The sequence below is a fragment of the Melozone crissalis genome, unplaced genomic scaffold (assembly GCF_028551555.1).
Source record: "Melozone crissalis strain CALT ecotype California unplaced genomic scaffold, PUWL_Pcris_2 ptg000012l_1, whole genome shotgun sequence".
Lineage (NCBI taxonomy): Eukaryota > Metazoa > Chordata > Aves > Passeriformes > Passerellidae > Melozone > Melozone crissalis.
In genome coordinates this window covers 10,997,008-11,020,564 of record NW_026535790.1, presented here as the reverse complement: position 1 = coordinate 11,020,564, position 23,557 = coordinate 10,997,008, and the positions used below count along the sequence as shown (strand labels likewise).

The window sequence follows — 23,557 nt, the reverse complement described above, 5'->3', positions numbered from 1 at the left end:
TGGAATCCCTCTGCCTTGGTTGCATGAGGAATTGTGAAGTTTGGGGGGAGGAACTGCTGCAGTGCCAGCTTGTCCTTTTTTCTTCTTGCCTGCAGTGCTGTGGTTGGCTCTTTGGGAAATTCATGGTGTTTGCCTGCTCTGTATCCTTCAAAAACCCCATTGTAGCCTCCTGGCTCTGCATGACACTTGGCACAGGTTAGAGAAGTTGGAGGGGTGCTCTGGAATTGCCCAGGAAAAGTTCATAGGTGAAAAAATTATCCCCACCAAAAAAAAACCCCAACAAGCCAAAAAAAAAACCCAAAACAAACAAAAAAATCTCCTTCTTTCCTCTCATCTCTGCCTGCCAGCACTGACCCATGTCCCAGGGACAGTGACCAGAGCTGCTCCTGTTCCTCTGGGCAGTCCCTGACACTGAGATGAGTCCCAGACTCTGGGATGTTCCCACACCACCACAAGGTTGGCCCAAAGAGCTTTGGGTGTGGAATTTAAACCACAAAACCTCTCTCTGGATGGTCACAAGGGGTCATGGCCCAGCTTGGTGCACCACAGCAGCAGATGGAGAGCTGTGAAACAGATTTTTGTGGGGCAGACACATTGCAAGCACGTGGCTGAGATTTGAGTCGTCCCTCAGCAGCAGGTACTCACTCTTGAGTGAAAGCAAAGGAAAAATACTTTGTTCAGTGTTTTATTGGCTGAAAACTGATAGGAGAAAGTGAGATAAGCTCTTACTGGGCTTTTGCAGAGCTGGAAGTGCATCCCTGTCCCTGCCCAATACTTACCATGGTTTTCTGTTGCTTGATTTGGGCATGCAGAGCCTCATCCTGTGGCATTGAGAAGGAGCTGCAGAGCTTTGCTGTGCTCCTCTCTGTGCTTGGGTCAGTGGGAGCTGCATCTGCTCCTCATGCAGAGCAGCTCAGTGTCCTGGCTGTGAGCACAGGAAAATGGGGCAGGGTGAGGTGGATGGGCTGTGCTGGTTGTGAGACATCAGAGAGAGGCACACACCATCCATGCCCTCATCCTCAGAACAGCAGTTACTGCTCAAGTGCCTTTTTGTATTGATTGAGATGTGCAGAGGAAAAATTGCCTGGGAGAGCTCTGGGTTTTTTATTTATTTTTTAATCGTTTGAAGTTTGGTACGTTTGGTGGAGGAGCTACCAAGCCCATCACCTTGGTGTGGTGTGGGAAGGTCAACAGGGCCCCTCCTCTGCCATGCCTGGGCTGCAAACTCCTCACCCCTTCCTCTGTCACCTCCTTTTGCCAGTGCTTCATAGAGAATAAACACTTTATAGCTATAAAAACTTCATTGCATAATGTCCACAGGGGTAAAATTGAGATTTACTCAGGCTCCTAGTTATTTTATTAATAACTAGGTTTTTAGGTTTGTTTTTTTTTTTAGTTTGCTTTCTTTTTTTTTTGTTCTTTTGGGGTTTTCAGATTTTACATCCACAGCTTTCAGAAGTGCCTTGGGTGATGTCCTGGGTGTAAAATTTGAGGTGCTGCAGTGTGGCCATTGGGAGTGGCTGCTCATCAGCTCATTCCCAATGGTGGAGCCTCCTTGGTGGCTCAAATTGGTCACTGAGCCTCAGGAATTCTTCAGGTCACCCAAGTGCTGAGATCTGCCCAGTCCTTCAATCCTGACCAGCCATGGGATTTACTCTCCTTGTTCATTTTCTCTTTGCTGTTAGCTTGTAAACCTGTTAATTCATATTGATTCCCTTAATTTCCAAAGGAAATTGCTACAAGGTTAAGGTGGTACTGACAGAGGCTGCTTCCTACATGGTTTTAATTGGTGTTGAACCATTCTGAAAAATAGTGTTGTGGTGTGCTGGACAGTGCATGTAAAGCAATGCAACCAAAAAAGGAACCAGTTAGCATTTTAACAGAGAATGTTGTAATTTTGCATGCTCAGAATCAGTTTTAACTTCTCCAAATCCACAGTGCAAGGGTTTTATGCCTTGAGAGCCAAACCCCTGTGCTTGTGCTCTCCCCTTGCTGTGGGGTGCTGCTCTTGGCAGGGGATGCACATCAATGCTCAGGCTCTGCAGGATGAGCTGATGCACAGAGAGCCTGAAGGAGCCCCCAGCTGTCTCATCCCTCCACAAAGCTCTTTAAAGCAAGTCCTCACAGCAAGAACTTTGTAGATAGGAAAGGAGTGTGAAGCTAGACAGGCTTTTAGTCTCTGCTGCAGTGGCTCTCCTTGCAGCCTGAGCAAAGAATTTGGATTCTGACTTAAAATTTCATTAGAGCAGTTGTTTGACAGAAATCTGGCACAGCTGCTTCCACCAGGCTGCCTGTGGAAAGCCTGCTGGATTTTGCTGGAAAATCCTCTGACAAATTCCAGAAGCTGCAAATGTGGCTTCTGGAAATGGTGTTTTCTGTTTGACATTCACTTCTTTTGTCTTTCTTGGATTTGATGGTGCCTCACAAGGATGCAGTTGGGCAGGGGTAGTGGGGGGTGTTTGATGTCTTTTGGGCCACTTTCACCCCTGGCTGGGGTTTCTTGTCTGTCATGTGTCTCCAGGAAAGCCACAGCATCGATGTGCAGCATCTGTGGGTGTGCTCTGGAGTGCACCAGCCAGCCCAGCTGAGAAAAAACCACTCTGGGGGAAAAAAATAAACTGGAGAGACTGAATCTGGCTGGCCAGCACCTCCTCCACACAGCACACTGCAGCCATGCAGCCACAGTTTGATATTAAACTGCTTCAGCAGCTTTTGCTGTGCTGCTTTTTGCTGTGAGCTTTGAGTAGGTGGGACCAAGATCAAACTGCTCCAGTGGCTCCTTCTGGAACCTTCCTTGCTGGCCCTGGGCAGGGCCCTGGTGCTCGTGTGGGTGGTCAGGAGAGCAAACAAGTGCCAGCAATGGTGTGGGCAGTGCTTTGTCAGCCCCTGGACCTGCTGTCCCTCACTCGAGCTCAGTCCTTTCCCATCTGGGGGATGAATTTTCCCTTGTTCTGAATTGTGGGTTTCCTTAGCGTTTTGTTTTGTTGGTGGGATTTTGAAGAGTACAATGAATTTGCTGTTCTAATTGCCAAAAAACGACAAGTTCCCTGTAACCAGCAGCCTGACAGACTTTAGGTGGGCTGTTAAAGCTTTTGGAGTTGATCCTGAAAGCTGATGCATCTCCACAGTTTGGGAATGATGCACTTACATTTTCTTTTAACAAACACAAATAATGTATTTGCTGATTTGCTGCATGATCCCATCACCAGAAATGCAGTAACATACCAGGGGGCTGTTACTGTTGTAATTTCTGGTCACAGAATCCTTTTGGAGTTAAAGATAGATTTGGATGGAGGCTCCTATGTTGGGTGTATGGTGTCTGCCCTGGGTTGCAAACACACATATTCATGCCTGGAAAAGTGCATTTCAATTAAAACAGATATTTCTGAAGCTATTCTGAAGATATATTTAAATTAAGATCAGGCCAGCAGTCTCCTGAAAGTGGGTGCTGTTTCCATGCAATCCATGCATGGTTTGAGGATCTTCTGCCCTGCAATTGCTCTCAGCTCCTGCAGATCCCAGGGCACATTCTGCTCCTGTGTGAATTCATCACAGCTGTGCTGGTGAAGCTGAGTTTAGCACCAGCAGCTTTGTATGGCAGGATTGCATCTAGTCCAAAAGATGGTGAATGTGGTGTGATCCCTGCTCAGCTTCTGTCTTGCAGTGGAGGGAGATGGTGAACTCCTCGCCATCCTAGCTGGGTTTTTGTTTTGGTTTCTTTTACTGGAGTTATTCTGCTTTCTATAAATAACCCCTGGAGCAGAAGCTGCAGCTGGTGGCCTTGCACTGAGTTGTCCAAACTGTGAGCTGCTCTGTGGTATGTTCTGGCTTTTGGGAAATTATTGCTGAAAGAGCCTCGGGTTGTGATGATAAGGGAAGGGGAAGAGTGTGTGTGAAGTGCCAGGAAGCTGCTGGGAAGGTGGCACAGCTGGATTCCCATGGGCTTTGGGAAATTAAGGAGTTGCAGCCACTCCTGTTCAGGGCCAGATGTTGAGGGAGAACATTTTGCAGCTTCTCAGGGCTCCCCCTGGGGTGTGGTGCCTGCTGGCTAACCCGGGGGTGCCCTCTTGCACAAGAGCTCTGGGGCCACTGCAGCAATGCTGTGAGCAGACAGGGAAGTGCTGCTCCCCCAGGGATGAACCCTGCAGGGTGGGTGCCTGCTGCACAGCCTGCACCCTGTAGCAGGAGTGTTTTACCCTAGGGATGAGCCCTGCACAGCCTGCACCCTGCAGCAGGAGAGTTTATCCCCAGGGATGAGCCCTGCACAGCCTGCACCCTGCAGCAGGAGAGTTTATCCCCAGGGATGAGCCCTGCACAGCCTGCATGCTGCAGCAGGAGTGTGCATCCCCAGGCATGGGCCCTGCACAGCCTGCATGCTGCAGCAGGAGTGTTTTACCCCAGGGATGAGCCCTGCACAGCCTGCACCCTGCAGCAGGAGTATTTCCCACTGCTGCCCATGAATTCTCAATTTTTGCTGTGTTTAAAGCCCCATGCTGGAAGGCTGAACTCTCGCAATTCCAGAGCTCAGAGCAGCTGCAGCTCCTGCTGAAGCCACTGACGTCAGCTGGAGCTGAGGGTGGTGTGAATTTTCTTCCTCCCCGTTCCATCCCTCATCATCTCGCTGAAAAGGTCGAAGTTTGGCTTCAGTGGTAACAAGCTGTCCACAGCAGCTGGCCAGGGAAAAATTGCAAGAAGAATAGTCAATTCAAGTATTTGTGTTTGTTTTATGATTAAGTTTTGGTAGCTCTGATGATCAGTGACAGCATCATAGAGCAGGTGTTTGGGTGTCACCTTTTGAGTCATCAGGCTTCTATATTTGTGGACGTCAGATCCAGAAAAGGCATCCTGCTGGACCCAGAAGAGCCCCCTTGGGTGCTGGATGGGGTTTGAGCAACACCATGGCAGGGGAGTTGGAATTAGATGATTTTAAGGTCCCTTCCAAGCTTTCTGTGATTGTACAAAGTGCCCCTGAAGCTCCTGAGGATGGGATGCACCCAGAGCAGAGCACAGGATGGCAGCATGAAATGAGAAATGGGTGTTCAGAGCTCACAGTCAAACTTGGCAGATGTGTGACAGCCAAAGATCAGCCATGGAAACAGGAGCAGAAGGGCAGAGGCAGATTTGATACAAACAAAACCGTTTTTTGTTTGTATTACAGCAGGAGCTCACAGCTGATTTTGGGGCAGGAAAGCTGTGGTGCTCCCCAAGCCTTGGAGAGAAGGCTGGTGCCCCAACCAAGGAGCTGACACAATGGGGGGAACAAAATCTATGCAATTATTTCCTCCTTTATTGCCAGGAAACCAATCACAGCCTCAGTTCTCACTGGATGCTGTCTTGCAGATTTATTGAATGTGTTTGCTGTACCTGCAGATGAATTTTCATAAGCAGTGTTGGTATGTTTGTGTTCTTTGAGCATTTCTGGGATGTGGCTGCTGAAAAGACACCATTTGGTTTGCATAATCAGCAAAAAAGAAAAGGTGATTAAGCATATGAATCGTTTTCATTGGCAGAGAAGTTGATGTGTTGAAATGTGATGGTTTTACAAAACACACTCAGTGCTGGGGGATCTTTTGCTGTCTTCAGTGTAGGCAGCTCCAAAATGTCTGCTGTGAAGCTGGGATAACACATGCCTTTATTTCTGAGTGTGATCTGGGCTATTTAGGGTTCTAGGGCAATTAAGAAATAAGTTCAGTTAAAAATGGTTTGAAGCAACTTCCAGCATATTCCAGATCAAAGTTACTTCATTGGTTCAAACACTCATGCTGAAATAAAATAGCAAAAAAACAATTATAATCTTTGAGGTGTTTTTTTTTTCCTTTTTGGAAATTGTGGTCTTAGTGTATAAATCATCTGTATTATTTCAGGATTAAAAGTAAAGGACATTTTAATCATATTTGCTGCCATGCATCATAGACTGCTTTCTTAAACTCTGCAGTATGGGCTGTGACTTTGGAAGAACTTGGCCAGATGGGTTTTCAGCACCTTCTGCTTCTGTATTGATATCTTCAGGGCAATAATCTCTCTTTTGTATGGGGTTGGGATTTTTCATTTACTCACCCTGTTCACTGAAGTATGTGGCCTGAGAAAATTAGGTCTAAAATGGTTCATATACTGAGGGGATTTTTTACAGAGGCTGACTGGGTGGGTGGGGACAGGCTCTTCTGCTAAATATGTGCATTTTTTAAAAAATAAGTTTTCAATAAAATTGGATGTACAAGGAAATGATTCATTGTCGTCCAACTGTAAGCAGAAGGAACCCTTGACTCCAGACTGTACAATGCAACTTTTGGAAGACTTTTAAATCACACTTGTGCTTTCATTGAAGAATTAATAGTTCTGACTTCTTTCTTAGTGTATCTTGGACCATGTTTCCTTTTCTCTGTATTTTTTATTCCAGATTACTGCGGGAGCAGTGGATCAGAGCCAAATATGAACGAAAAGAGTTCATCCACAGTGAGAAGCAGGAGCCTTATTCTGCAGGTAGTGAGACACATTTTTGGCTGACAAGTTTTTTGATGTCCAGCACCTTCCTCTCTGTTTATATGTTCTTTTTATTGATTATTGCCCATATCTCATTGAGTAGAAGTAAGTATGGTCTTGTTCACAAGATCCCTCCTTGTCACTATAGGACATGAAATAACACGATGTGGACATGCTGCTCTTTCAAGGTAAAAGAGAGTTTTTAAATTTCTGACTCCAACATTTATAGATTTATAAAAGTGTCACCTCTCCAATGACACTGGACAAACCAACAGTCCATCAAATTTCTCCTCTTCCAGAAAAGAGTGCAAAACAATGAGTTATTTACATAGAGTGTGTGAGACGGTTCTTTACAAGAATGTAAACATCAGAAGGCTTAGAAAAACTTAAAAACTCAGGGTGACATCTCCTGGCGTTCCCTGCACTTGATTTGGGATATTGGGAATTTGGATACCTGATGGAAACAGATCAGTTACCAAGAGTCTTTCTGTTGATTTCCATGGGCTGTTCCCCAGGAGCAGCTCCAATGGGTTTGTTTCTGGAGCAGGGTGTGTGAATCTGGATTGAAAGCTGGGGATAAATGGTATTGTGTTTGTTTCAGAGCTCATTTCAGAGCTCTTTCAGCAGGTGACAGTGGCCTTGCAGGGGCTGGGATAGCAGAGCAGTGGTTTGGGTGATTTTCTTGCAGAAGAGCAAGATTTGAGGAGGAGACACAGAGCTCTACTGTGTTTGTTGTGTTGGCTGCACCAGCATGAAAGTGCATGAAATTAGCTGGGTATTTCTTTGCTATATGTAAGTGGCATTTAATTTATTCTGCATATTAAGTAGTTGACACCAGCTATGTGCTTGGATGGCTCTGGGATAATTTTATTAGCAAAGACCATGCTACAGATTAAAGGTTAAAATATTATTTTCATGATGCTTTTCAAGACTAATAATATGCAGGTAGCTCCAGCAGTTTGCTGTTATGAAAACCACAATTAAATTCTGATCTCATATATTCTCAATTTATGTTTTGAGCATTTCAGCTCCGCTGTGTTGTGTACATGAGGCACACAGTGTGTGGGGAGTATCCATATTCATTGAGAGTACATTTTTATTTTAGATTTTTATAAAAGCTGTCTGCTGGAGTCGGATATGTTCTATTAGCAATAGTTTGATTTCTTAGATAATTTTTGAATGTATCTGCTAATGTGTGTATAATACCCACCCAAGAATGATGTTTCCAATTTCTATCGTGCAACTTCTGGATATAAAAGCTGGGATTCAACGAAGTGCTTGAGGAAAATGAATAATTTTAAGCACATGATGAGTCCTTTTGACTGTGAGAAGAGTGTGTACCTGGTTAAAGTGAAGTAGGTGCTTCAGTGCTGTGTGGGAAGAAGGGCAGTGTGTTCTGAGCTCTCTGAGAGATATTATAAGAAGAATTCAAAGGGGAGTTTATTTTAGCAGTGTATTTTGTAGGTGTTCTTCAGTAATGTGGCTGCATAATATTTAGCTGCACGCTGAAGTGATGGGGTTTTCTCACCCCTCTTTGAAGTTCAAAAGCCATTAAATACAGAATAGAGGAGAAGAGGGTGAGCCATTTTCAGTGAGCAGGGCTCTGGGAGGAGGAGGGGAAGAGAAGCAGCCTGGTGGGCATCATGTAAGTGGTGTGTGAGTGATTTTAGGTTGTGAAGTGTCTCTGAGAATGGCACTATCTCCAAAACCCAGCACAGGAGCCACACAGATGGCCTGGGATGTCATTTGTTGGTTGTCCTGGACAGTAAATTTCAAGGGGAGCTTTGGCCAGGTGGCTCCTCCTTAGGGGGACCAGGTTGAAGTTACAACAAAACAAAGCTGGGGATGCACACACCAAACACTCCCTTCTGCTGCCCCATGAGAACCCCCAGGTGTGGCTGCCCCTGTCCTTCACCCTGTGCCAAAAAATGCTTTTCCACTGGCCTGAACTGTCTGTGAGCAAACCACGGTGCCACCAGCACCAGGGTGTCCTCCTGCCCACCCCACACCCAGCTGTGTCTCACTGGGGTGTTCCTCTATATCTGTTCCTTCCTCATGCTGTCTCAAACCATTTTTCCTCACCCTCCTGAATTCCCTGGAGCAGTGTCAGGTTACCAGTTTCTAAGCATGAAACATTTTGTTGCTAATAGAAATGTCAGTATCCATTTTCTCGTGTTTGCTGGAAGATTTAATTCCATTTTCCAGTCCCAGGGGCTATTTTGCATTCTGATGTTTGTTCAATAATTGCATGAAAAATAAGAAAAATGCTATGTTGGAATAGTTTTGAGCAACATCCTTTCCCAGGCAGCTTGATGGTACCCTGGTCAGAATTTCAGTGTCTTTCAGAATATCCTTTGGGGAGAGACTGTCTGGAGCCTGTAGATGCCAGGCAGGAGCTCTCACAGCATTTCTGCTGCCAGACTCAGGAGCAATGAGCCTGGGGACAGGAGTGTCAGACGTGCAGGTCAGGGCTGAGGGAGTGCAGGGAAGCATCCTCACAGAGGAAGATGCAGCAAATGGGGAGGGGGATGAATCAGATGAATCACAGGAGTGTGGGATGCAAAGGCAGCAGCTGCCCCAAAGGGTCTTGCATTTCTCCCAAGCTGCTGGGAAACGTCTGCCTGGTGGGATAGAGTGATGCCAGGTAGCAGGATCAGAACTGGGAAACAAAGACATTTCCCACGTGCAGAAATCCCCAGTGTGGGCAGGGCTGAGCACTGAAAGCAGCTCTGGAGCCTGGCAGTGGATCCCTGGGTGCTGGTTCAGTGCCCAGATGGGATCTCCCCTATGGGGATGTGCAGTCACAGCCACTCACCCTCGGTGGGAAACTCTCAGGGTTTCTGTGGTCAAGGTGACCCCAAGGTGTCAGAAATTCTCTTTTTTCCCAGCCCTGAGATTGAAGAAGGAGTCAGGATTGCTCAGCTGTGGTTTTCAAGTTGTTTATTCTCTGTTATCTGTAACATTGTTTTTCTGACCTGCTGAGCTCTGTCCAGCAGGTTGGTTCATGGCGCATTGACTGCCCTCAGGGTGGTGTTATCTTTTTATATTAAAAACTACGTGTACTTTATTTACAATAATTTTCTAATACCTATCACCTATGTTAGACAGTGTGTTTTACTCTAAACCAATCCAAAAGTGCCACCAGCACCCAGCAGATGGAGGCTAAGAAGGAGAAGGAAAAAGGACAGGGCACACCCAAATCCCTCCATCTTGGCTTCTGAACCTCCATTCTAAAAACCCTAAATTCTGTTTTTCTACCTTGTGACAAACTAACCATCATTCTGCCTAAACTCTCGTAGCTTGTGAATCCTCATATAAAGTTGGTAATTGTTTCCATGGGTTAAAATCAAAGCCTGAGGTGTCTTTGACTCTGTGCCAAGGTCTCTGAGCCCCTGGCCAGGGCAGCCAGAGGGATGTCCTGGGTTCTGACAGGAGATCACAGTGGAAACTCCTAAAAGGGAGATTTAGAGTTCCTGGCTCCCCTAGGAAGCCTTGGAGCACAAGCCCTTTCAGCTGCTCTGCCCCGTTAGTGTTTCAGACTGATGGTTCTGTTGTTAATGAGAATATCAGCACCATTGACTGCAGAGCTCAGATGGTGCAGTGAGATCAGTAAAACTGTGATTAAATGTTTCAGTGATCCACTATTGATTCCCAGAGACATCCTCTTATACATTTGAGCTCTTCATTCAGCTGTACTATGAGCTAAATAATTTGTTTGCCCTGGCTAGACTTCATGAAACAAAACATTATTTACACCCCAGCAATCCTAATTAACACCATGGCCACATCCCTTTCTCTAGCAGTACATTTCTTGTACAACAGCACAGAATGATGCCAGTCTTGAGATTCTCACATTAACATGGTTCAGGTTGGCTTTATCCCTTCTGGTAAATGAACTGGCAAAATTACTGTCAGTCCTCAGCTAATTGTCCCTCCTAAAGGAGTTTAATGGGGCATGGGTGCTGAATTCTCCTGGAAACAGGGGCCAGTTGTAATTGCCAACAAAGTCTGGATCTGTATCTCAAGGCAATTGCAGGGTTTGATAAATTTTAAAAATGTTTTGATCACTTTTAAAAAGCTTGGTTGTTTTCCACTGCTGTTGATAGGTGGCTGTTATAGCAGTGCTTTCCAGAGGATCTGCTGGAAGTCAGTTCAGTTGGGTGCTCCTGATTTCCCTTAATCAAAGGAATTTATTTTAACCAAGGGAGAGGTGAAGGAAGCAAAAGGGAACAGTATTTGTGGGGCTGGAGCACTGTGATGATTTAAACTGGCCAAGGTGCAGCTGCTCTGATGCATCTCATGCTGCAGATGAGAGAATGGGAATGTGGCTGAGAACAGAAGGGAATTGTTTGCTCTTTGAACTTTGACTGCTTTCATTCATTGCTCTTGGGAAGCTGGGGGTCCTCAGCTGATAAAAATTGCCACAGGTCCCATGGAAGTGTTTTAGGAATCCAGATTTGCACCAGGTGAAGGTTTAAACCCTGTCCTTTGGGATGGGAGTTGGAGGACTGGGATTATTTGACTGGTAGTTCCACAGATGGGTGTGATGAGCTGTTTGGGTTGCAAAGTAAAATAATGGGGTGCTACTGCAACCTGAACTGGCCTGTGAGCTTCCACTGGAGCTGCTGAGGAAGCTGGGACATACAGGCATAACTTTGGATATATTAGCAAAGCCAGTGATGCTTTAGGCTCTGTTGGATTGTATTCCTATATTTATAGTGCTGTGGGATGGATCATGTTGTCACCATTCAGGTGAGCTGGGGTTTATTCAGTAGCATTTCTCTGGAGGTGCCTGTTTGCTCGTTCCATCTTCTGTCAGCACCCTTAGGATTACTTGGGTTCTGTGTTGTTTCCTATTTGTCTGCAAATATGATGGCAAAATAAATTATGAGACATAAAAGAACACCCTAAAATAGTAAAATCTGTTAATGTGCACTTTCCATTCCATGAGGCTCTTGCATAATTTGGGCAGCAGTTTGAATTAATTTTCCCCTGCACTCACACAGTTGGAAGGAGCTCTGACTGCAAAGCACTGGAGAAAACACAGGGGACACAAAAATGTCCTTCCCCAGTGTGAGAACAGACCCTTATTAGCTCAGTGTGACCTGCAGTGATGTAATGCAGTTTATTTTGGGCCTCATCAGACAAAACAGTGAGCAGTGTTGCAGTTCTCATCCAATTATTTTAACTGACAGAGCTGATGCTCTGCTGTCTCTTACCCCATTTCCTCCAGCTAGTGAGGAGCTGTGGGTGTCAGAGCCACACCAGCTCTGCTCTGGGCTTTTTCACCACCTCAGAAGGAAATTACAGGGCTGAGCAGCACCCAGGGAGCAGACCAGTGCTAATGGCAGCCTCAGAGGACACGGGGTTTTCTGCACATCAGACAGCCCAAAGCACTGAGCAAAGAAATGAAGCATCAGCCTGAGGGAGGGCTGCTGGTGGCCTTTGCTGAGCCCTGAGCACTCGGGGTGTGTCAGGAGCTGCTGCTGCAGGAGGGTGTGAAGCCACAGGAGAGCCATCCCCTCCCTTTGCTCTGCAAACAAACAAACAAATAAACTCTGCAGTGAAACCCAGGGTGGAGCTGGGCTGGGGACAGGAGGGGTGGGAGGATGGATGGATGGATGGATGGACGGACGGACAGACAGGGATGGATGGATGGAAATGGATGGATGGATGGATGGACGGACGGACGGACGGACAGGGATGGATGGATGGATGGATGGATGGATGGATGGATGGATGGATGGATGGGGACAGGCAGGGTCTCCTGATCTGGGGGTGAAGAGGGTGGCAGTGGAGAGGGCTGCAGGCTCAGTGAGCAGGGCACCTCCTGTACAATGTGCAGGTTTTAGTGCTGCACAGGGCTGGGGTGGAGCTGTGGCTGCCCCAGAGGGTGTTTGTGTTCTCCCCAGGTGCTGTCACATGCACAGCCTTACCTGTGCCACGGAAGCACTGCCCTGGGCTTGGGGCAGCCTCTGTGCTGCAGGGAAGGACAGTTGGACCAGGAGAGAAAAGGGTGCTGGTGAGAAGGTTTAAAGAAACAACAAAGTCCCCATTCAGGGCACTGTAGCAATGTGAGGGTTGTGGCAGAGTGTTCCCAGATTTGGGCTCCCATGAGAGGTACAAGAGAGACAAAGGTGGGTTGTGTTGTTGGGGTTTTTTCCTATTTTTTGTGCTGGTTTGTGCTGTCTGGAAGTCTTTATGTGGAACACTGCTCCATCCCACTGGACCTGCTCCATGGTCAGAGCATCAGCCCTGTGGGAGTGACCTGATAAGGGTGAGACAGAGCTGATGTGTGAAACCAGCTCCTTGCAAGTGGGGAGCAGTGCTGTAAGTCCTTCCTGTAGCATCCTTTAACTGCTGACAACTGGACCTGCATCTTAAATAAGAGAGTTAAACCAAACCCCTGTTGCTGAGGGGTTGTCAGCTAAACCAGGAGCTGCTTTTAGCACTGGGGAGGGTTTGAGCCAGCTCATATGTGTGGTGAGGATGGCAGCCAGCTGCCATCTCAGCTTCTCTCATGCAGACCAGCAGGAAGGTTTAGTTCACTGTTGTTTTTCCCCTGGTGCAGCCCACATCCTTGGCTGATGTTCCTCTTTATATTCCCACCAGCTCCAGGGCAGCTCTGCTGGCTTCTCCCAGGTGAGTGTGGTCAGGGAGATGCTGAGCTGAGCCCTGCACAAACACAGAGCAGGAGGGGGGCATGGCTGGGGGCAAGGTGAGAGCAGGAGAGGCCAGCTCCTCACAGAATGGTGCAATGCCCCACCACAGGGGTGGTTCTGAGGATGAGGATGATTTTTTAAATTACCCCATTGCTTTATATGTGAGAAAGAGAGAGGAGTGTTCAGCAACTACAGGAGCCACATCTGGCTGAAGTTATCCAAGATGCTGAGAAGCCAGAGGGGGAGAGATGGATGAGCAATGCTCACAGCAGCCTTGGTTCCTTAGGAAACAGCTCACAGGAGCAGCAAGAGAAACCACGAGATAAGAGCAGCCATGTGAGGGTTATCAGCAGCATCTCCCTGGGCTCTGTGCAGGCACTGTGTGCTGTAAGGGAGCACAGAGGTGCAGAGCAAGGTCACCCACCTGCCTGGGTGCCCTGGGGTGTTCAGGAGCATCCCAGTGCCCTCCAGGCGCTGGGTGCCATTGCCTGGTTTGGGGTTGGTGTGTGTGAGGCAATCCTCCATCATTTCCATGCTGTGCTGCCATGGCAAATGTCCCTGGCCATGGTGCAGGGCAGGGCTGTGCCTCCTCTCTGACCTGACAAGGCACAGAAATGCTTCAGCATCGTTTGGTTTTCCTTCTCCTTAAACCTTTTCTCCCTTCCCCCAGTTCCTTATGAGCTTACATCATCTCCTTGTGCTAAAAATAGCCTTTGGGGTGGGAGTGAAGCTGCAGCTCCACCTGCCCTTTGTTTGGGGCTGCAGCACCAGCCCAGGGCAGCCTCTGCCAGTGTCTGGGTGTCTGAGTCTCAGGGTGTCTGTCTGGCTGTCCAGATGTCCAAGACTGGAGCAGCTCCACCAGCTCGTGTCACTGATGTTGCAATGGCAGCTTGGAGGGGTTTGTAAATGGGCCACGAGTGCTCTGCTAAACAAAATCAGTTTCTAATCCTCACTGTCTGCTCAGAGTTTGAGGCAGTGCTGGAATCTCTGAAAGGATTGTGATGTTTGCGTTCCTGTACTCAAATCCAGAGTTTGGGGCAGTGCTGGAATCTCTGCAGGGTTTGTGATGTTTGTGTTCCTGTACTCAAACCTGGTTTTTGGGGCAATGCTGGAATCTCTGCAGGGATTGTGATGTTTGTGTTCCTGTATCTAAACCCAGAGTTTGGAGCAATGCTGGAATCTCTGCAGGGATTGTGATGTTTGTGTTCCTGTACCCAAATCCAGAGTTTGGAGTGGTGCTGGAATCTCTGCAGAGCAGTTGTGATGTTGGTGTTCTTGTACCCAATCCCATACGAGGTGTTTGAGGCAGTATTGGAATCTTTACAGGGGTTGTGATGTTTGTGCTCCTGTATCCAAACCTGGTGTTTGGGGCAGTGCTGGAATCTCTGCAGAGCAGTTCGATGTTGATGTTCCTGTACCCTAAGCCCTGGCCCTGGAGGTATTTCTGCTGAGGGCAGTGAGGTTTGAAATGTCACTGTATAAACACCAGCTCACGTTGGACTCTGAACACCACAGTAAAAGCGTTAGTGCCACGTAATGCTGTGAATTTATAAATGGCCCTGAAAGCCCTGGCTGTGTTAGGTGTGTGTAAAGTGAATGATATCATGTAAACAAAGAGTTTATTTTCCCCTCATTCTGCTTTTTTGCTGGCATGTTTCCTGCAATGCCAGTGACTTGCCTCCTGATTTACACCATATATAGAAATGTAGGAAAAGCCTAATTATAATTGGCTCTTCTAACATTTTGTGAGTTGAACTTCTGGCTGCATCTTGATCCAAAGGTCTGAGATTTTTCAGAAGTTTCTGTGAGTGTAAATCTCTATTTAACCTCAATGCAGATGTGGCTGGTGGGCAAACAGCTGTCAAAAGCTTTAGCCAGCCTTGATCTTAGTCTGTAGAGAGGAATTTTCAATATAGAGAAATAAGTTAATTTATTTCTACTTAATAACCTCCAAAAGAAGTTGCTGCTTGGCTCTGACTGCTTTTTAATGTCACTGTTATCTGATGCTAGTTATAAAATGGATTAAATTCTCTTCTGATGCTTGAAAGGCTCGAGCATTAGAGCGGGGCTTTGAAAGGAGCTCCATCATTTTCTGCTCTGCTCCTCACTGATGGGAAGCTCTTGTTTTTGTGGCTCAGGGCATCAGGAAGATGTGGCTGTCACAGGATCTGTGGAGCATCCCTCACTGTGGGATGCTTTTTTGTGCTGTCTTAGCCTCTCTTTCCAATCCCTCTAAGAAGATTCCTCATAGACCTAGAGATGGAAATAAAAAAGTAATAGCAGCACATGGTTAAAAAGCAGCAAAAATCTGATATTTTGTGGAGAATTCATGTTGACTTTTGCAAAGCAGAGGTGTGGGCATGGAGGGGGAGATGTTTTGTGGTAGGGAACCATGGCACCAGTTCCCTGCAGTGCATCTTGGTGTGCTGGGATTGCATCAGTGCTGCCTGCTGTTAAATCCATTTCCAGTAAATTCCCAGCAGTTGATCCCAGTATTTGGCTGAACCAGAGCTCCAGGTCTGGCTCTCTCTGGAGTTCAGCAAAACCCTGTCACAAATCTCTGCCCTGAGTGCTGCCCCGGCTGCAGGGTCCCAAGGCCTGGCTGCATTTCCCTGCTCCCAGCTGGCACCAGGGGCAGCTCCTGGGCTGGGCAGGGACGCCCAGGGCAGCTGGAGGAGGGCTGAGCTCTGGGCAGGCTGATTTGGGCTGAATGAGCAGCTCAGGGCACAGGGATGCCGCACCTCTGGCATGGACCCCTGCCCTGTCTCAGTGCCCCAGAGGATGCAGTGATTTGGCATCACAGCCAGGCAGGGATTGCAGCAGGGAATTTCTTTTCTTGGCTGGGTTTTGCAGCCTGCTGTGAGCTTGGGGCTGGGCAGGTTCTGCTGGTGCTTCTCTTTGTGGTCACTGGAGCAGTGGGGAGCAGGCAGGGAGGGATGCAGGATGTCAGCCTAAGTGGCAGCAGGGCTCTGGCCCTCTCCAGAAAGGATGCAGCCTCCACTATTGGCTTTTTAAAGGAACATTTTAGCATTTCAAGGATGCTCAAGAGCATTTTGGTTGTTGTTTTGCTCTGAGTGCTGGACAGATGCCCCCCAAAGCAGCCCCTGATCAGAGGTTCCCATCAGAGGGCTGGGCTGGGAGTGCCTGGTGGGAATTTCAGACCCTGCAGTTGTCCCAGGCCAGCCCAAGGTCACTGGAGGCTGCTGTGCTGCTGTCAGGAGTGGGTTAAAGCACGAGCATCCCTCCAGGGAGCAACCTTGCCTGGCACAGAAACTCCTGCTGCTGCTGCCCAGCCACAGAGCAGCTTCTGTTCTCCAGCCCTGACATCAGCCTGGCTGGGATGTGAGTCACGCTGGGAGCCAGGCCCGGGGAGCTGCTGCCCCTTCCCACAGCCCCTCAGGGAGGTGGAGCCCCTCTGGGTGGGTCTGAGCCCCTCTGGATGGGTGTGAGCCCCTCTGGGTGGGTCTGAGCCCCTCTGAATGGGTCTGAGCCCCCCTAGGTAGATCTGAGCCCCCCTGCTCCCCCCTCACCTGTGCAGCACCTGGACTGTGTCAGGTGTGACCTTTGGCAGCCCCAGGTGCAGGGCAGGACCCCAGTGGGGCTGTGTGAAGTCTGGCATCCGTGCCTTGGCACTTGTGCTGTGGGTTTTGGGTACAAAAACAGGGAATTAAGGCCCGATTTGTTTTTTTTGCCCCAAAAACCTTTTGTCTAATAGGGAGGAAGAGTTTAGGATGAAAGGCTCTGGAGAAAGATTGAAATGGTTGAAGGAGGAAGGTTTGCAGAACAGTGTGTTCAGCTGAAGCAGAGGGGACCCCAGTGCTGGTGCTCAGTCTCCTTTTCATGTCCTCCCAGTGTAATCCTTTATGCATTTAACATCACACAACTCCCTGTCAGGACTTGCTTCAAGAAACCTTCCCCATCCTCTCCTTGGGGGTTTGAGGGAATTGCAGTCATTGCTTTAAAACAAATGATTGCTTCTTCTTCTTCTGCCCTGGTGTGCCCTGGCCCTGCTGCCCTGGCAGGTGGATGGGGGGAGTTCTTTGCAGGGCACTTCTGCTCTCTGCAGCCTCACCCAGAGCACAGCAAAACCTCCCACAGTGAGTGAACAAACATTGAACCAAACTGCCTTGGAGGGAAATGGATCCATTTGGAAAAACCCACTCAGGTGACCAGGAGCAGATCTAAGCCCAGCCAGACTGGCAGCACCACTGCAGCATCCCCAGTGGGTTTGGGGAGGGCTCTCCTGCCTGGGGTGGGTGCCAGCCTTGCTCCCTGACAGCAAATTCACAACACAAATGGTGTAAACACCAAAGAGGGCCTTGCTGCAGTACAGACAGGGCTGTTTAACAAACTCAACTCAGGAGGAGGATGCAGGGGGAGATGACAGCATGGTTTTTGTCTCACCATTATATTTTCTCATGCAAGGGAAGCAGGGCTGTGCCAGGGCTTGCTCCCATTCCTGATGTGCTGACATTTCCACAGCACTGGCATCATATGAGCAGGAGCTGGAGGAGCCTTTCAGTGCCTTTCAGTGCTGATTCAGAGCTGGTGCAGCCCCTCTGAAGGAGCTCTGCTGCCTCCTGGGGCTCTCTGGGAATCAGGGGAAGATGCTGCGCCACTTCCCAGCCTTGATAAGGATACAGAGTCGCCACCAAAAGGCAAAGGAGGAGAGGGCTCCACATGCAAAAGCTTGTCTTTTAGAGTTCAATTTGGTGCATTTTTATTTTTTTCTGTCTCTCTGAGCTATGGCAAGAGGCCAGCGACTGCTGTTATGCTTTCCAGGAAATCCATGAACGTTGCAGAGACAAAGTGATGGGGCGGTGATGGATCTTACAGATAGCTGCTGTAGGAAGAAAAACATCTAGCAAAGAGAAAAGCTCTGATGTCTTCAGCTGCCCTAAAGCAGAAAAGCATTTAGGCAGCCAAAAATTGCAGGTGAGAACCTGTGGGTCTGAACTTAGGGCAGGAGGAGCAGCCAGCCCTGGGAGGAGGGAGCACCACTGTGAGCTAAAGCTGGATGCTCACAGCCGGTTTAGGATCCAGCTGTAATTTTAACAGCTGGTTCTGTCAGGCTGCCTTCAGCACTGCTCTGATCCAAGCCTCCATAATTAGCCAAGGAGCAGCAGCTCTCGTGCAAGAGAGGCAGCAGCGATGCTCGAGGCAGGGGAAGCAGAGCAGAGTGGGTGTGAGCCTTGCTGAAAGGTACAAGGGCTGCCCCACGAAATTTTAAATAGTTGGAGGTTGTTTTTGGGGGGTTTTTTTTGTTCTCCATCTAATTGTTTTGTGCAAAAAATTTTTGTTAGGTTTTTTTTTCCCCTCTCAGAAAAGCACACCTAAGAAATGTCGTTTTGTTTTGTGTCATTCTGCAACAGAAATATTTACATTTATCAGCTCAAATCAAAAGCATTGAATTTGTGGTTGGTTGAATGTGCTGAACTAGAGCAGTTTCTGGTGGGTGAGGTGCTCTGAGCCCCTCCAGGCTGAATGTGCTGCCTGTGTTCCGGGCTGGACTCTGGGGATGCCCTGAGGGGTTCCCAGGAGAGCCAGTCCAGCTGGAGAGGACAGACTATGAGATCAATAAATGTGTGAAACACCCCAGTATAATTATCATGACTCACTCCTGTCCTTGAGCTTTCCCTGGTTGAGGTCAACCAGCTTGAATTAGTGTATTTTGATATTGCTCAGGCTGCCTGTTCCTGTAACCTTGAGTTTTTGCAGTCAATAAATGGACTTATACCAACTGGAGACAGCTGAAGAGAGGTACAAGGCTTTGTTCTCCATGTCTTGGATGATAAACATTTAAGGAAAGAATAGGAGAACCATCCCTTTGTATTTCCTGTGCTTTGTGAGGGTAGTTCTTGGTGCTCCAGGTGTTTCTCAGTGATTTTATATGTGCACATTTCACAATCTCTGGGTAATGACACAGGACCAAAAGCTGGGCCATCTTTCTTCCACTAATGAGAAGGGAGCGACCAGGAAGCAATAGGATAACAAAGAGCATGGGAAAAGCTGTTTTCATGGCAACTCGTGGTAGCTTAATTCGATTTCTGCTACAGAAAGATCTGTTTCACTCTGGAGACCTGGGCAGGGCTGGGCAGTTTCTGCCTCTCACCAGATAAAGAACATTCTCCAGGGTGAGGTCATGTCTTTTTCTGGAGTTTGCCAGAGATGCAGCTGAGTTAGATCAGCCTCAGCTCTGAACCAGAGCATTTGCTGATGCTTCTTCCTTGCCAACACCAGCCCACACCCACCTGCATTTTCCCCCTGTAGTGAACTCACCTGAATTTTCACCTTGAAATCCCTGGTGCAGCAGTGGAGGAATTGTCCACACCCCACTTTTTACAGTGAAATGGGACAGGGAGGTGCCTCCCCAGGTAAATGGGGCTGGTTTTACAAATGCTGCTGCTGCTGAGGTGCAGACACAGCAGCCACCTCCAGCCTGATAACCAGGGCAGTCCCTGAGGGACACAGGCATGGCAGTAACAAACAGCATATCCCAAAATACCTAAAAGACAATGAGGCTGCTCAGCAGGGAGTGAATTTCAATCTTTCATGCATTACAGAGGGTGGAAGAAAATTTTAGCCTGGCTAAGTCAGTGGGAATTTTGGTCGGTGATTTATTGGGACAGAATTTAGCCTTGATTTTTATAATTCCAGGAGTTCATTAAGTGGGATTATGCTGCTCCAGGGAATGGGAAGTGATAGTTCTGGAAAAATCAAGGTGTGCAAATGTCCTTGTGCAACCTGGAGGTTGTGGCTGTGCTGCCAAATGCTCCATCCCTGATAGCACAGCTGCCAGAGCATCGTGTACCAGCTGATTTCTGGGACAGCTGGAATGCCAGCAGCCAGGGCAGAAACGAGTCCTAAATTTAAAAATTCTGCTTTCCTGTATGAAGTTTGCACTGTAAATGCATTGAACACTCAATAAAAGATGTTCAGGAGCCAACAGCAGCACTGCAGCAGATCTGCTCGAAGCCATTTGGATTTCTGTTCAAAGCAGAGAAAGAGGAGTGCCAGGTGTGATAATGGCTTTCCATGATTTGTGACTGTGTGGAAATGCTTTATTCCAGGATGCCCCAGAACACAGAGTCCTAAACTCATCTAAAGTCTGTGGAGAACTTCTCTGCTGACTCCTGTACAGCTCTGTTGGGGGTTTAAATTCATCTCATCCTTGCTTGCATTGATCTGCGTGAGCAGCTGAGCTTTTATTTATTGGTGTGGGGAACAGATCCACCAAAAGCTCTTCAGGCTCAGAGGCTGTTTTAGCCTGATCCCTAGGTGTGGTTTGAGGGTGCCTGTGTGAAATCCAGACCTGCAGGTGGCTCCTGGTGCTCTGGAGGTGTTTGAGCAGCCGCAGGTTGGTGAATCCCTGTTGGTGTCAGGGTTCCTTTCCCTTTTTCAGTCTCGCCTCTTTGCTTTGTGCATGTGGGGCTGCAGGTGGGATCTCCCCTGCCTTGCAGAGGCAGGAGCAGCTCTGTGTGGGCATCCCTGGGGATGGTGGTGTGGGATGGTGGCAGAGCTCCTCCAGATGTGGGGAGGGAAGGCTGAGGGACACCTGAGCTGAACTCACAGTGGCTGCAGCGAGGATTTTTTGGAGTGTTTATGTCTCACCCAAGGAGGATCCTTGCCCTGTGGTTTGGGAGTGGTTTGGCTCTCAGGATTGAGCTCCTGAGGTGAGCTGCTGCAGGATTATTGTGAGTTAGTGCCACATGCCTGCCTTTAACCCTGGCTTTGCATCTGGATCAGCCTTTAAGTGCACTCACTGCTGCTAAACGGGCTGAGCATCACACTGGGAGCCTCCCACCTTTTATTATGAAAGACTGGCTTCAAAAGAGCAGAACCTGAAGGTTATTTACCTGGAACAGGATTTTTTTCCTCCAAGCAGCAGCAGCTCCCAGGTGGGTGTTGCAGGGATGCCACTGGAAGAGGAAGCATTTGATTTCCAAGTAAAATTAGATTCCACATTCAATTCTCAGCAATGTAAGTGCAAGGCTTCCAGTAAAGACATTTTCTGTAGCAGGGGGTTGTAACATCTCCCAGCAGATACAATCAAATTGTGCTTGCAGCAGGCAGCTGTGGCCTTATCTTTAATATGTAAACACTTGCTCAATAATTAGGTTAGCACGGAAGTTGTACTGTATCGATGGTCAATTATAAGATAAACTGATAAAAGGTAGGATGTGGCTGTCTTCTGAATTAAACCTGATATGCCTGCAGCAGTCAGGTGAAGACTTGAGAATTGCATAATTTGTGTTTTCTCCTCATACTTGTTCCCACGCAGCGTTTTCAGAGGAGGTGAGTGCTCACTGGGAGATCAGTATCACTCCACAAAAGCAGATTTTCTCTCTGATGAGTGTCCTTTGCACCACCTCACCCTGCAGGTGCTTGCCCAGTGGCCGCCACCCCCTGCTGCCCTAATTTCCCTTTTTTTATTGCTCTGATGGCTTCCCAAGCTCTGCAGAGGCTCCTGTGTGTCCTGTTCCTGCTGCTCTCAGTGGCACCAGGGGCAGGGTGATCCCACCTGAGATCTCTGTGATCCCACCTGGGATCCCTGTGATCCCACCTGAGCTCCCTCCCAGAGGATCAATGGCTGTGCTGATGCCTTTGTCACCTGAGAGCTGCTCCGAGGGGAATCTAACATGTGATTAAAGGAACCAGTTATAAACAGCTTAGGAAGCTGGATTAGGTGCATGATCTCTTATTGTGGCTCCTTTTAGCTGACAACCCGCTGAAAGAAGGGGGGTCTGGATTACATGGAGAAACATCAGGCTTGACAGGAGTGTTTTCTGACTGCTCGGCTTAGTGGTGTCATGTACAATTTTAATCTGATTTAAATAGTGGCAAACATCACAGGATTAATGGATTTCAGCTTTATTATTGGGGCTTTGCTGAGGAGCAATTTGGATTTTCAGCTGTGAGCCACCAGTGCAAGTGTGCTCACGATTAAGTGGGGCTGGAAGTCTGAGGATGGACCTTGCATTTCAATGCCCCGTGCCTGTGTGGGGGCACAGACCTGTCCTTTCTGTCAGCCTCAGGACCACAATGTGTAATTGAGCTCAGCCCCATGGTCCTTCCACAGAGATGATGCATTTGGCTCCGTTTTCCACACTGGTCCCAGCAGCTGGGAAGAACCTCCTTCCATTACAAAATCAAGATGACAATATCTTCTTGTAGTGATCTGGAGAATTGGTTTTCCATGCTTGGCTTCAGCCTTGGAGTTGTTCCTCACATGATCTAAAATGATCTCTGCTCTGCTTTAGGTGTCATGGGTTGTTCTTGACTTCCCATGGTGAGGCTTTGTCTGGTCCCTGCTGGGCCAGTTTGGGGTGATTTGTCTGGAGGAAAAGGTCCCTGAGGACACTGACACCTGCCTTTCTACAGAGATGTGGTCCTGCCTCTAAATGAGTCTTTTGGGGTGGGTTTTTTTTTTACATTGTGGGAGAAGTTGCTGAGGAAGAAATCAGTATTGAAGGTGGTTTTGTAAAACAGTGTTGGCTGTTTGGATCTGACTTCAGATCCAAGTTGCCATTTCAGGACCTGTTGGTCACTGAGGCCTGGTCAACTCCTTGGTGCTCTGGGCCCTGCATGAGCAGAAAAAGTAGGAAAAAGGGAACATCAGCCACTGCAAGTTCTCCTTTTATCAGTAAAGAGAAGTGTGTGTTCCTAATCCCTTTCTGTGCCACCTCACACCACCGACCTGAGGTTTCATCTCCTTCCAGCCCTGAGCTGAGCATTGGTGAGGATGTTTTCCCTCAGAAGGCCAAGGAGATGTCTGCACAACATTATCTGAATCATCCACTAAATCCTGGCTTTCTGTCTGCTGTAGCCATTCAAGCACTAATTGCCTTTGATTAAGTCAATCGTTGGCAGAGTGAGTGGGTTAATTGGGTATTGTGGAAGCAATCAGTCTCATCAGCTGCTTGCATCCATAGCTGAAGTGACAATGCAGTGGGACAATAATTGTTTTATGAGCTCCTGGAAGGCAGCAGAGGCAGACTGGATGACAACATGAAACCCTTCTCTGTGAAATGGCCTTTTGGAAAGGTAATTTGGATGCTAAGTGCTCGTTAGGAGAGGACTGATTGATTAGGAGCTGGGGAATGTTGTCCCTCTAACACGTGTGTGCACAAGAACATGGTGTGGGTGTCAGGGTGCTGCACTTGGGAGCACCTGGAGCTCTGGGCTCCTTGGCCTGGCTGGACGAGCTGTGAGGAGGATGTGGTGTCCTAAATGGGGAGGAAAAGTTGTCTTGAGGGAGATGGAGGGACATCATTCCCTTCTCAGCCATCACCCACCCTGCCTTAGGAGCACCAAGCACTGACCTCTCAGGGCTCCTGGGGGCTGGAGCATCACTGAGCCTCATTTGCTGCTTGCTGAGGCTGTAATTTCCAAAGAGCTGAACTGTGCAGGGGCAG

At 48.1% G+C, this 23,557-nt stretch overlaps 1 protein-coding gene across 1 annotated transcript in view; it reads left to right on the top strand.

Moving 5' to 3' along the window:
- ADAP1 (ArfGAP with dual PH domains 1) overlaps nt 1-23,557 on the top strand; it is a 47,726-nt gene that overhangs the window by 13,477 nt on the left and 10,692 nt on the right. The window contains exon 4 of the mRNA XM_054271036.1: nt 6,398-6,480. Coding sequence (XP_054127011.1) covers nt 6,398-6,480 — 83 coding nt within the window. The remainder of the gene's footprint in view (nt 1-6,397; nt 6,481-23,557) is intronic.